The 14,209-nt window shown below is 50.4% G+C and overlaps 1 protein-coding gene across 3 annotated transcripts; it reads right to left on the bottom strand.

The window, feature by feature from the left end:
- Nucleotides 1–1,415: 1,415 nt before the first annotated feature.
- Nucleotides 1,416–6,219, bottom strand: PPM1M (protein phosphatase, Mg2+/Mn2+ dependent 1M). Of its 3 annotated transcripts, XM_082849178.1 has the most exons (10): nucleotides 5,944–6,219; nucleotides 5,124–5,247; nucleotides 4,716–4,970; nucleotides 4,148–4,260; nucleotides 3,689–3,773; nucleotides 3,481–3,599; nucleotides 3,253–3,316; nucleotides 2,917–3,024; nucleotides 2,656–2,804; nucleotides 1,416–2,310 (listed from the first exon to the last, which is right to left on the bottom strand). In XM_082849178.1, exons 1-10 carry the CDS (start codon nucleotides 6,165–6,167, stop codon nucleotides 2,166–2,168), a joined length of 1,386 nt encoding a protein of 461 aa, XP_082705304.1. In that variant the 5' UTR covers nucleotides 6,168–6,219; the 3' UTR covers nucleotides 1,416–2,165. The 3 variants fall into 3 exon arrangements, with proteins under 3 accessions (XP_082705304.1, XP_082705306.1, XP_082705305.1); XM_082849180.1 differs by lacking the exon at nucleotides 4,716–4,970; XM_082849179.1 differs by lacking the exon at nucleotides 2,917–3,024.
- Between the last annotated feature and the right edge of the window lie 7,990 nt (nucleotides 6,220–14,209).

Here is a 14,209-nt window from a genome sequence, read left to right on the forward strand (position 1 = left end):
AACACCTTTGGCCTGCCACTTTGCGCATGGTCATTAGAGGTTGGCCAAGGACTCTGGAGGTCAGCAGAGGGAGCGTCCCGGCTTGTGAGTGGTAGGCCATGCATAGGCTCTCAACACGACTGCTCAAGCAGGAAGAGTCCCCCCCTCACGGCCTGGTGGGAGGGCTACTGCAGCGTTTGGCTCTGCTGAGAGACATGAACACGTAAGTCAGTGGCTGCCCCTGCAGTGGTCACTCCTGTCAGTTTGGCTTGTTCGCAGTTGAGAGACCCACTGTTGCCCACTCCCTGGGTTTCAGCCTGGTGGTGTGAGGAGCAAGACCAGGCAGTGGGCCGGATCAGAAGGAAAGCAAAGCAGACTTGGGGCAAGCAGGCTCAGTAGTTGATGTGGGTGATTGGTTGGCAGGCTCAGGATACTGCCTACGCTTTGCTGGGGTGGCGGGGGGGGGGGAAGGAAGGTGAGTGGTGGGGGTGGGGACTGCTGAGGAAAGAGGAAGTAAAACTGCAGGCTGGTAGGGCACACTCTTCTTCTTGCCAGCTGCCTAGTTAGAGTCCTGGAGAGGCTGCCCAGAGCTTCTGGGGCCAACCACATTTTCTCAGGACCAGCTGCGGACAGATGTAGGCCCAGAAGTGCTGGGCTATGGAATATGACTAGGTAAAAAATGAGTAGTTTCGTAGTTTTTCCTATCTCTTCCCTAGAGAACATGCAGGAAGTAGAGTCTAAAATGAGTTAATGGGCAGGAAAGGAGGTCTGAAAGTCTCCCCATTGTGTTAAATAAACAAGTTTAACCATCAGTTTTGTGGCCTCCTGGCCCTTGTCCTTTCTGGCTGCAGTTTAGGGCTGTGAGTTGCCTGGTAAGAATTAATCTCAATTGTAGACCAAAGTAGGAGTAGATCAGGGAAGAGTTAGGAAAGGCTGAGGTCATGAAATTCAACAAATAATTCAACAAACACTTACTGAGCATTTGAGCCTTGGCAAGTGCTGGATGATAAAAACAGTCTTGTGAGGAACATGAAGAACTAAGCTACTCATTAAACAGCAAGCTCTGGAGCCCCAACTGACTTGCTGTCTGCAGTTGGTAAATCTAGCTTTATTATAAATTTACTATAAACTTTATACTAAAATCACTATAATTTGCCTTAAAAAAACAAGGCATCCCTTCCGATACCTCAAGCCCAGAGCCCACAAATGGTGGTGGAGACCTCCTTTCTGTTCCTTGGGCAGCAGTTCTCTCACTGGGGCTCACCCCAAGCTGCGAACTGGGGACGCCACAGAGAAAACACAATGCTGACTATAGGCAAACTTGTAAGATGGAGCTAAGGCTAAGAGTGATTTTTTTAGAAGGGAACAAGAAAAAGCAAAAGGTATATTGTAATGTCAAGCTATACAGCAATTCACGATTCACAAGGGTTCTTCTGCACACAAACATTTAATAGGAAGGTGATGGGGAACAACAAAACGGTGTTGTTGAGGCATCAGCCTAGGGCAGGGCTGGAGCCAGAGAGGAGCAATCGGGAGACTGGGCTAGAGGCAGCAGCAGTAATCGGGGCATTCACTACTCAGCCAACTCTGGGGCTCCTTCTTGGCCCTTAGTTCTCCCCCAACTTTAGCCCCTGGGCCTGTGCCTCTCCTCCAGCACGGAGGGGAGCAGGGTAGGACCTGAACTGGTCTCTCTCCAAGGGCTGCTTCAAGATGGCTGTTTAGCAGATACGAGGCTTCCCATAAGACACTGCATGGGCTTTGGGGGGTTGTTTGAGTAGACAATCTGACATTCATGCATTAGAGACCTGGATCCAAGCACAGGCTGTCTGCCCTTCCTGGCATCCTTGGCCAATGCCCTTAGTCCAGCTGTCCCCATCTGGGAATAATATAGTGGGCTGTTAAGGATCCTATCTGAGGAGGCTTACATGGATTCCTAAGTGGTAAAGTGACTCTGTCAGACATTATTGATATTAGCGCTCTTTCCCTGCCTGCCAAAGGGGGACCTGGGGAGCTGGACTCCCTGCGTTCTTCCAGTTCTGACTGCCTCGTAGAAATGCTTCCCTTGAAGTGGGTTGGGGGGTCAGGGCTGGGTCTGGGGGTGGGGCAGGCAGACCTGCTGTTGACCACGGTGGACGTTCACAATGCACCTGGCCCGTAAGTGGTTCTGGGATGCGATGTTTGAATCCTCAGTGGCTACTGCGCCCTTGGCCCTGGTTGTGCAAGGGAATCACGAACACAGAGACGTCGTCGTAGGACACCTGCCCTTCCTGTGTGGGACTGTCGTCCTTCCCCTGTGTGCTGTGTATCAGCATTTGGGCCAGCTCCGAGAACCTGTGGGGACCATCCTGCAGATGTACTTCGGCGCCAGAGCAAAGAGGCAAGGCCAGCCCTCAGGGAGAACTTGCACAGTGCTGAACACTGAGGACCCAAGCAATGCAGTCTAACTGTGGGGCCAAGCAAGCCACAAGCCTGGGAAGGCCACAGGTTGGACCATGGGTGTCTGGACTCAGAGATTTTGGGGACCCACAGTCACCCCCAGGAAGCTTGAGATAGCTCTAGTCCTGGCCAACTGTTCTTAGCCGGACTCATCTGCAGTGTTGTCTTCTCAGCCATGACTTCTTGGTGTTTCTGCTGGCACCAACTCAGGCCCAGACACATCCCCAGCAGCTATAGTACCTGTGTGGGTCCTCTCGGTTGCCAGGGAGGAAGCTCCGCACCAGCCGTGCCACCTGCTCACTGGACAGGACATCCCAGAGCCCATCAGTCGCCATGACAACTACATCCTCTTCCTGCGGCTCCAGCTGGTCCATATCCAGCACAGTCACCTGCAAGTTAAGCCTAAGGTTTCCTCACTGGCTCCCTTCCCAGCTCCAGCCAACCTTGCGTAGTCTGCCTTTCTGGGCAGATAGAAGCTGGTGTAGGCTATTGCCCCCTCACCTGTGGGACAGAGAGCAAGAAGGGCTTGAGCTGAATATTTGTGTCCAGGACTTTGAGCTGATGGTCTCCTAGGCCCCGGGAGACAGCCAGTGTTCCCAGTAACCGAGCCTGGAGACAAGGGAGGTATGAGGTGACAGCAAACAGCCCCAGCAAATGTACAAGTAAAGCACACAAGAGGTGGACTGTGGCCCTGGGCGCCTGGGCTGAGGGAGAAACACCCTCTGACCTCGGAGCAGTCCCTAGGACCCCAGCTAAAGCTCCCCACAAGGGACAAAGGAGCTCCCACCTCTACAGGGGGCAATTTAAGAGAGATTCTTGGAGGCGCCATTTACTGACCTGCCTACCCTGTCCATGAATCAGTGGGTACTTGAGATCCGACTGCTCCACGCACTTGTAGCTCCTACCAGGAGCAAACCCAGTATCAACCCAGGCCCTACTTACCACCTCACCACCCCCAACACAGGGCCCACCCTGCCCAGGTAGAAGGGGACTGCCCCAGGCCACACAGCTGAGCCTGGACCCCAGGGCTCTCCCTACTGTGTCCCCCAACCCCACCTCGCTCACCAGCCGCTCATGTGGTGATCCCTGAACAAAACCTTCTGCCCCAAGTCATCCCCCTTCAGTCGCCGAGGGAACTCCAGTCTGGTGAACTCACCAGCCAGAAGCTCAGGGTAGAGAAAGGCCTGGAATAGGGAGGCCATGCTCAGATCAGGTTCCCTCTGGTGGCCCAGGAGTTGGGGCTGCACAGCCTCCCTCTGCCAAGGGCACCTACCAGCTGCTGGATCCGCTGCCGCTCAGTCTCCGGGGTGAACTCAGAGCTCAGGGGCCGTACCTCATCCCTCCGCACCAAGATGGCCCTGGATGAGGTTTTAGAGGAGAGAGAGAAGTCTGTGGGGCAGCCTCCATCCTTACCCATAGCCTCCCTCCTGCCGGCCCCTTCTCCAACCACCAGGGGCCAGTTCTGCCCATAACAATCCCTTGCTCAAAGGCCCCCATGACTGCCTAAGGCCTGCAGGGTAAAGCCGCAGCCATCTGGCCTGGCCCCTGAGGTCTCTGCCCTCCCTGGCATCTGCTGTCCGCCCTCACACTCGACACATGCTAAGTACACATGCTAAGTACACAATTCAGCCAATCTTCCCCAATTCTGTCTCGACTTCCCCCTTTCACTGTCCCCACTGCCTCTGCTGCCTGTCTGCCCACCCCACCCTACCCACCCTCCGGGCTCACTCACCTGCTATCCCCAGCATTGGCCACATACAGCTTTCCTTGCAGGGTCACAGCCACCAGGGCTGTGCAGCCACCCACCTGGCCTGAGGCCTCCAGCTCTCGCCCAATCACCTCATCCTGGAGCAAACCAAGGCTACTTTAGCTGCTGCTTGTACTGCCAGCATACCACTGTCCCCAACCCTCACCCTACAGTTTACTTCCCCACTAGCAAGCATGGCAGTCCCAGCGCAAAGTCTAGCTATGACTCCAAGATCCCTGTGGTCAGGAGATCTAGACATATCCCTTTGGAGGTAGAGAAGTCCTATTCAAAACAGTGAGGAAGGGAAACCAAGGACCAACAGGGTGTGCAACAAGATGATACAGGTAAAAGCACCTAGCATACAGTAGGCGCTGGATAAATGGGTGGGGTTATGATAACTGTTTAGTAACAAACCAACCAACCCAATCTTGTCCTCCCAATCCAAAGATCCAGGGTGATCACCATCATGTGCAGGGACACCCCACAACCCAGAGTCCCTCAGGTCCCTGAGGGTAAAACCTGCCCTCCTTTCCCAGCCAAAGGTCACACTCACACACTCCTGGAAGGCACTCTCCAGAGCCCCGACCACCAAGTCTTCTGCCCTAATGCCCTTTTCTTCCACAAACTGGGGGTCACTAGGGCGGATGCAGTGGCCACTGAGGTGCATGGGGGGCTGAGTGGCCACCATGCCCTCTACCACGGCCTCCAGCTGCCGGCGTAGGCAGGAGTGCAGGGTGTTGGCAGCCAGGATAGCTGCAGCTGGACCACCGTGACCATCAAACAGTGCCCAGTAATGACCTGTCAGGAACTGCACAGGAAGGGCTTGGCGTCAGGCTCTGCCTGGCCTCCCCAGTTGTCCCCTGGCTGAATGTAGGGCACTAGGGCAAGAACCTCAGTCTACAGTCCTGGCCCCAGTCTTGGCCCCAGCCTGTAAAAGGGGCTCAGGCCCAGCTGCACTCACCTCCTCTGGGCACAAGGTCAGCCATTCCTGGTCCTCTCCAACCCCAAACTCAAATCTCCGGATGCACAGCTTCCCACAGGCCGCCTGATCCTCATTGAATTCAGATTTCTCTGCATTGATGATCCTGAGGCCAGGAAGTGATCAGTGACCCTTTAGGGACACACCTATGCCCCCATGGGCACAGAGAACAGATTTGGAACACAGAGAGGAACCCTCCCTCGAGTAACAGCCCCCATGCTGTCCCTGACACACACCTGGACAAACAAATGCTGGAAATTTGCTAACTGTTCAGTAACCTCACAGCTAAAGCAAAACTCAGGGCCCAGCCCATCTGGAGCTTACCTGCTGACCTGGGCCAGGAGGTAAGGGCAAGTCTGCCTGCGGAGGTGTGGGGCTTCCTTGCCTACCCCCTGTCCCACCTCAGCCAGAATCCCTGTCCAATGCTGCACAGGCCATAACCCAGGGTGAGATGTGTGTGCGGGTGTGTGTGTGTGTGTGTGTGTGTGTGTGTGGAGTCTCCAAAGCCCAGAACGCTGGAATTCTACCTAGTATCCCTACCTCTTTTGAAAGCCCCAGGGGGGCAGGTCCTTCCCGACCTGAGGTGGAATAGGGGAGGTTGTCAAGAGTGCGGAAGTGCCGACAAGAGGGAGATATCCACAAGGCTGGGGAGGCGGGATCCCTCACTCAGCTTGGCCTGTTTTCTCGGTCAGCACGGGACCCCAGGCAGGATCACAGGGTGGGGGTCGGGGCCTCAGGATTGAAAGTCGCAGGGAGCGGGGAGTGTCGGGGGCAGGGGGGCCGCTCGGGGCCGGGCACTCACTCGGCGTAGCCTGCGTTCCAGGGCAGCGCGCGGCCCCGCACCGGGCTGCGCACTGGCCGGGCGTCCGGGCGGCACGAGGCGTCGGCGGTGCCGGGGCTGGAGCCTGAGCCGCGCAGGAAGCGGGGCCGCCGGTAGGGCACGGGGCTGGCGCGGGGCCGGGGCGGTCGCGGCGCGGGGAGCGGACCCCCCGGCAGGAAGCGGCGCCGGAACCAGTTGGCGGACATGGCGCAGCGGCCCGGGGCTGCCCGCGGGGCGCCGGGCAGAAGGCTGGGCCGACGGCACCGCCCGCCCGACCCGGGAGGAGGAAGCGGGCCGGGGCGGGGCGGGGCCGGCTGGGCGGTGACGCCCCCAAACCCCAACCTCCCGCCGCCCCGGAGTCTGTGGGCGGCCTGGGTGCCATCCGGCTCCTCAAGCCTCCTAATCAGCCAACGCTGTTATCAACCCCACTTTACAGGCAAGAACACTGAGGCCTAGATAGACGAAGACGCTGGCCCGGCTCACACAGAAACCTGAGCAGGCTGACATTCACCCACACGTAAGGGGCCACGAGTCTTTGAGAGGGAAAAGTCCCTCCTCCCTACCCAGGGAGGCTGTAGGGGTCGATGGGAGCACACCTGGGCCTCCGGGCTGGATCAGTGTCCATGGCAGAGCCTCAGGCCTCTTCTTGCTGGGCCCGGACGTTACGCAAGGGCAAGATGGGAACAAGATGTCCTTAGAGGTGTCAGAGTGACACATTGAGTAAGAGTCTCAGAGCACAGTGTTCCCTCAGGAGACCTCCATGCCTCACCCACTCGGCCTGGCACCCTCTACTCCCAGATGGGGCTTGGTGGTCACCCTGGCCTTCCTTATCCTGAGAAGCAGCTCCCGCCCTCAAGGCCAGTCTCCTAAACAGCTGCCCCTCCAATCAAGATGTCCTCTCTAGACAGACAGCAGGGGCCTCACTAGAGTGCAAGTGACTGATGGACAAAAGGAATCCATGGTCCCCAAAAGACTCCAACTGGTCAGAGTTCAGACTTGCACCTAAGGGAAGTGAAAGACTTGCATCTGGGTTGGAGGCAAGATGTTGCAGCCTCTTAACTCCTGGTTACCTACCACCACTGGGTCAGCGGGGTCAGCAGCATGTTAACAGAGTGCTTTGTCACCCTCTGTCACTGAAGCCCAACTCCCTATGCAGGACTGTTATTTCCATCTCATAACGAGGGGGACTCTGAGGCCCACAGAGGGGAAGTGTCCTGACACCCAGGGCTGTGCTGTTTCCATTATGACAGTGCAGCTGACTCAGAACCCCCAGAGGGTATTTCTCTTCCCCTTCCCTCCTCCAGGAAGGCAGGCTTGACAACTCAAAGCCCCTGAGGCCCCACAGCCCAGGGCCCAGGGAGGGCTGCAGGAGGAGTCCCTACCTTCGCCTCCACACCCAAGCCCAGCATATGCTCACTAGGCCTTACTTCCTCCAGGAGGCCAGCCTTGCCCCATTGGGAGTTCCCTCCACCCAAGGAAGAAGGTTCCTGGGGCAGGGAGCTGTGCCCAACAGCCCCTCCCTCAAATGACTCAGTTCCAGGGTAGCCTGGGAGCTAATTTACTGACCCCACCATGTGTGTCAGGCCCCAAGCACTAGGCACAGGAGTACAGTACTAATGGAAATGAGCTCCCCTGCAGTGATGGTGGAAGTCCTGGTGGATGGTGCTTGATCCAGCTGGCAAGGGGGAGGGGGAGAAGTCAGAGAAAGCTTTCCAAAGGACACCTGAGCTACAACCTGTCATCAGGACAGAAATGGACCAGGGACCCAGAGTGGGGCAAACCCAATTCTATCAGTGGGGTAACCTCCTCATCCCACCAGCCAATGGCTCAGAAGCTGTTAAAGTCTAAAACTAGAGGAAACAATGCAAGCAGTTTATTCCCCAAACTCACCATCTTGGACTCCCCTGGGTAGATGAAGATCTTGTCCTCTAGGTGTATTCAGAGAAGCTCCTGGCAGCCAGGTGTCACAGGTGGTCTGTTGCCCAGCTTAACTATTTTAAGTTTTCAGAGCCATGTGGAGCCCTATGGCAATCCCATCCTCCCTGTTCCAAGCTGACCTAAGTGTTCCTCCAGTGCTACCAAGGCTCCTCTGTCTCCCTAGGCTCCTGGGAGCCTCTGCTCTTGCCTGGATCCCAAGCCTAACTCTCTTGGTTTACTCCGTCATTTTGCTGAAGCACATCCTCTAACAACTTTCCAAGAAAGGAAGACTGGGTCCTGGTAATTTTCTGGGTCCTTGCAATTCTGAAAGGGTTTGTATTCTGCCTTTTTTCGTTGTTTTTGTTTTTTGCGGTACGCGGGCCTCTCACTGTTGTGGCCTCTCCTGTTGCAGAGCACAGGCTCCAGACATGCAGGCTCAGCAGCCATGGCTCACGGGCCTAGCTGCTCTGCGGCACGTGGGATCTTCCCAGACCAGGGCACAAACCCTTGTCCCCTGCATCGGCAGGCGGACTCTCAACCACTGCGCCACCAGGGAAGCCCTGCCTTTGCTTTTGATTGATATTTTGGCTCAGAATTCTTTCTGACTGCTCTGTTCATTGTTTTTTGGCTGTTGCGGCTGCTGAAGTCCAGTGCCCCTGTCATTCTCAGGCCTTTGGATTGGCTTCTGTTTACCTTTTCTTCTCTCCAGAAGCCTCCAGGCTCTTCTGTCTCCAGTGCCTGAAGTTGTAGGTGAGGTTCCTTGGGGTGGGTCTGTCTTCATTTCTGGGTAGAGTCCTCCCTGGAGGCCATGCAACTCCTCACTTTCCAGTTATACCCTTATCCTGACACCCTTCTCTCAACTGCTCGAAGGAACCCAAGCCTGCCCCCTCCTGGCCGGAGACCTTGCCTCAGCTAACTCAGCATGTGAGGGATGGAGGCGGGGGAAGGAGCAAGCCTAGAAAAAGGAAAAAGATTTTTATGCTATGTTTTTTTCATGCACCATGAAAATAGCTTTTGTTGAGTCCCATATCTGTTCTTGACAAGATTTATTTTAGATTTAATTCAAAAAATTCAATACATTTCAATATGGCTCAAACAGTTCCCCCCCTGAAGACAACCAATATTACTAGTTTCTTGTGGATCCTTCCAGAGATGTCAGGGGTATTCTGTGCAAGTTCAAGCAAAAAAACAAAAACAAAAACAAAAACATGTAAGACCAGAAATAACATGTGCTGGCAAAAGAATGTGGAGAAAAGGGAACTGTTGTGTATTGTTGCGGGGATGTAAATTGGTGTAGCCACTATGGAAAACAGTATGGAGGTTCCTCAAAAAGTTAAAAATAGAACTACTATATGATCCAGCAATTCCACTTCTTGATATTTATCTGAAGAAAACAAAATCACTACCTCAAAGATATCTGCCTCCACCATGTTTACAGCCAAGACATGGAAAACAACCTGTGTGTCCATCAACGAATAAATGGGTAAAGAAAGTTTATATATGTGTGTGTATATATATATATAAAATATAGAATCTATATATTATATAGAATATATTTATTATATATTCTATACACTATATAGAATACATGTTTAATTTATTATATATATTCTATATATTTTATATTTTCAGCCATAAAAAAAGAAATTCGGCCATTTGTAACAATGTGGATGGACCTTGAGGGCATTATGCCAAGTGAAATAAGTCAGAGAAAGACAAATACTGCTTGATCTCTCTTATATGTGGAATCTACGAAACAAAAAACAAAACCCAAACTCATAGATACAGAGAATAGATTCGTGGTTGCCAGAGGTGGCGGGGCAGGAGATGGTGGGAGGTGGAGGCAAAATGAATGAAGGGGGTCAAAAGGTACAAACTTCCAGTTATAAGATACATTAAGTCCTGGAGATGTACTGTACAGCATGATGACTATAGTTAGCAATACTGTATTGTAGGGCTTCCCTGGTGGCGCAGTGGTTAGGAATCCACCTGCCAATGCAGGGGACATGGGTTCGAGCCCTGGTCCGGGGAGATCCCACATGCTGCGGAGCAACTAAGCCTGTGCACCACAACTACTGAGCCTGCACTCTAGAGCCCGCGAGCCACAACTACTGAGCCCATGCTCCACAAGAGAAGCCACTGCAATGAGAAGCCTGCGCACTGCAACAAAGAGTAGCCCCTGCTCGCCACAACCAGAGAAAAGCCCGCGTGCAGCAACAAAGACCCAATGCAGCTAAAAAAAAAAAAAAAAAAAAAAAAATACTGCATTGTATATTTGAAAGCTGCTAAGAGAATAGATCTTAAAAGTTATCACAAGGAAAAAAACTTGTAACTCTGTGGTGATGGATATTAACTAAACTTATTGTGGTAATCCTTTCACAATATATACATATATCAAATCATGTTGTACACCTTGGACTAATACAATGTTATATGTCAATTATATCTCACTTTAAATAAATGGATAAATAAAAATTATATAGATATATATGTTAAATCTTTCCTCTTCCCCTCCTTTTCTTTACCCAAATGATAGCATACTCTACACTGTATACTGCACCTGAAGTTTTCACATAAGATACCTCTATATTTTTGTATCAGTCCTTGAAGAGCTGCCTTGTTCCTTGTGAGGGCTGCAGAGCAGTCTCTGCAAATATGCAGACTTTATGTAGCTAGCCCCCCAATGATGAACATTTAGATTGTTTTCAATTTTTTGCTTGGGCATATAATTTTTTGTGTGGGCATATTAGTAGGATCAGCCTAGTAATGGAACTGTTGTGTCAAAGGCATTCATTGTTCATAGCGACACTATTCATAATAGTCAAAAGATGGAAACAGGGGCTTCCCTGGTGGCGCAGTGGTTGAGAGTCCGCCTGCCGATGCAGGGGATACGGGTTCATGCCCTGGTCCGGGAAGATCCCACACGCTGCGGAGCGGCTGGGCCCGTGAGCCATGGCTGCTGAGCCTGCGCATCTGGAGCCTGTGCTCCGCAACGGGAGAGACCACAACAGTGAGAGGCCCGCAAACCGCAAAAAAAAAAAAAAAAAAGATGGAAACAACCCAAATATCCATCAACTGGATGAATGGATAAACAAATTGTAGCATATATGCACAATGGAATACTATTCAGCCATAAAAAGGAATGAAATGCTGATACATGCTACAAGGTAGATGAACCTCCAAAATGTTATATTAAGAAGCCATATGCAGGACTCTCCTGGTAGTCCAGTGGCTAAGACTCCATGCTGTAAATGCAGGGGGCCCAGGTTCGATCCCTGGCCAGGGAACTAGATCCCAGATGCTGCAACTGAGAGTTCACATGCTGCAACTAAGACCTGGTGCAGCCAAATAAATAAATAAATATTAAAAAAAAGAAGCCATACACAAAAGGTCGCATATTCTAAGCTTCCATTCATATTAAATATCGAAAATAAGTAAATCCATAGAAAAAGAAGAGTAGCCCCTGCCCGCCTCAACTAGAGAAAGCCCACGTGCAGCAACAAAGACCCAATTCAGCCAAAAATAAATAAATAAATAATTTTAAAAAAATGAATGTTTTGGAACTAGACAGAGGTGGTGGTTGTACAACATAGTGAATGTACTGAATTGTTCACTTTAAAATGGTTAATTTTATGTTATGTGAATTTCACCTCAATTTAAAAGGGAGGAGGGAATACACACTAATAATTTTGTAGATATTGTCCTACATGAAGGTTGCACCAATCAGTCTATTTCCCCATCCTTTGACCATTGCAATTTTTTATTAAAGTTTTGTTTTTCTTTTTTTTTTTGCGGTACGCGGGCTTCTCACTGATGTGCCCTTTCCCATTGCAGAGCACAGGCTCCGGACGCGCAGTCCCAGCGGCCATGGCTCACGGGCCTATCCGCTCCGCGGCATGTGGGATCTTCCCGGATCAGGGCACGAACCCGTGTCCCCTGCATCGGCAGGCAGACTCTCAACCACTGCGCCACCAGGGAAGCCCATTATTAAAGTTTTTAATCTTTACCTATAAGTAAAAAATATGCAAGTTTAGTTTGATTTCCATTTATCTTTTTTAAAATGAATTAATTATTTTTTATTTATTTATTTATTTTTGGCTGCGTTGGGTCTTCGTTGCTGTGCGTGGGTTTTCTCTAGTTGAGGCGAGCGGGGGCTACTCTTCGTTGCCACATGCAGGCTTCTCATTGCAGTAGCCTCTCCTGTTGTGGAGCACAGGCTCTAGGCAGGTGGGCCTCAGCAGCTGTGGCATGTGGGCCTCAGCAGCTGTGGCATGTGGGCCCAGCAGCTGTGGCTCGTGGGCTTTAGAGCACAGGCTCAGCAGTTGTGGTGCGTGGGCTTAGTTGCTCTGAGGCATGTAGGATCTTCCCGGACCAGGGCTCCAATACATGTCCCCTGCATTGTCAGGAGGATTCTTAACCACTGTGCCACCATGGAAGTCTCTGATTTCCATTTATCTTAATAGGAGAGGATAACCAACTTTTCACAGGTTTGAGAGACATTATTTGTAGTTCCTTTTCTGTAGATGGTCTTTTTGTATCTTGTGCCCAGTTTTCTACTGGGCCATTGGTCTTTTTCTTATTGATTTATGAGAGCTCTTTATATATTAGGGAAATCAGCTCTTTATTTTGAAATGACTTGCAAGTACATTGTTTGTAGCCAGTTACAGTTTTATGTTTGTGTTTTGGTTTTGATGGTGGGTTTTTCCACATAGACTTTTTTTTTTTACATCTTTATTGGAGTATAATTGCTTTACAATGGTGTGTTAGTTTCTGCTTCATAACAGAGTGAATCAGTTATACATATACATATGTTCCCATATCTCTTCCCTCTTGCGTCTTCCTCCCTCCCACCCTCCCTATCCCACCCCTCCAGGTGGTCACAAAGCACCGAGCTGACCTCCCTGTGCTATGCGGCTGCTTCCCACTAGCTATCTACCTTACATTTGGTAGTGTATATATGTCCAAGCCTCTCTCTCGCTTTGTCACAGCTTACCCTTCCCCCTCCCCATATCCTCAAGTACATTCTCTAGTAGGTCTGTGTCTTTATTCCTGTCTTACCCCTAGGTTCTTCATGACATTTTTTTTCTTAAATTCCATATATATGTGTTAGCATATGGTATTTGTTTTTCTCTTTCTGACTTACTTCACTCTGTATGACAGACTCTAGGTCTATCCACCTCATTACAAATAGCTCAATTTTGTTTCTTTTTATGGCTGAGTAATACACATATACAATGGAATATTACTCCACATAGACTTTTTATTTTTAATGTAAATAAATGTTTTTTTCTCTTATGGTTTCTGGGTTTGGTGACATACTCAGAAGGACTTCTCTACTCTAAGATTTTACAAACTTCTCCCTTTGTTTCTTCAGTATTTTTATAGTTCACTTAAAAAAACATTTAAATATTTGATCCACCTGAAAAAAAAATGTATGTTTCAATAATTTCAATGGCTGACTCTTTGTTGAGAAACATCAGCAAGAAAGGAGCAACCAACCTGCTCCTGGACACTCTGATCATCCCTAGACTCATTTGAGGAGCTGTGTGCAGCTTTCTCATCTTTCTGCCTGAAACCAGATCTCAGCCAGAGATGCAGTCTGTTTGGATATTCCACTGGTCCTTAGGCTCCTCGCTTGCATCCTAGGCTCTGAAACTGCGCAGGACTGGGCCCCAATCCCAGTCTCCCAGGAAGTTCCTTTCTCTGGTTAAACCCTCATCACTCAGGTGTGAGACAGTGATGGAGGCGATGAGGGCCACTGCCCAGCAGGATTTCTCATCCTTTGTTCCAATTTGAGTAAAGGAAACTAGGGTTCTTGGGGACACTCACTACCTTGTGACTTTGATCAAATCACTTTCTCTCTCCAAACCTCATATTCTTCATCTGTAAGGAGACAATAACACCTACCCTGTAGGGCTGTCATGAGGATTAAGTAAAGGTGCCCAGTCATAGTTAGTGTGCAACACAAAGACTCATAGTTCATTCAGACACTTTTTTTATTTGGCAAATATTATTGAGCACCTACTAATCCTGGGCACTGTTCTAGGTGTTGGGGATAGAGCAGGGGCAAAAATTTAATGACTGGTGGGGGGAAAGACAATAAACAAATAAGCAAGTAAATATATGAATCAGGTAGTGATAAAAACAGAGAATGACACAGGGTGGGGCCCACCAGGTATCAGGGGAGACCTTGATGTTAAGGATGCCATGTAGTTCACCCAGTGATGGACATTTTAATAGGGAACATAACCTTATTATTTTTCATCAATCTGTTTTCTTGGTTAAGTCCTGTTTCCAAGAGGTCAAGGTTCTTATGGTTCTGTGGAATTGC

The sequence above is a fragment of the Leucopleurus acutus genome (assembly GCF_964270905.1).
Source record: "Leucopleurus acutus genome assembly, chromosome: 10".
Classification (NCBI taxonomy): domain Eukaryota; kingdom Metazoa; phylum Chordata; class Mammalia; order Artiodactyla; family Delphinidae; genus Leucopleurus; species Leucopleurus acutus.

Coding starts and splice junctions, on each gene's coding strand:
- PPM1M (XM_082849178.1), bottom strand. CDS start 6,167: ATGTCCGCCAACTGGTTCCGGCGCCGCTTCCTGCCGGGGGGTCCGCTC. Junction 5,248..5,943: donor TGGAACGCAGGCTACGCCGA/GTGAGTGCCCGG, acceptor TCCTGGCCTCAG/GATCATCAATGCAGAGAAAT. Junction 3,025..3,252: donor TTCATGGACAGGGTAGGCAG/GTCAGTAAATGG, acceptor CCTTGTCTCCAG/GCTCGGTTACTGGGAACACT.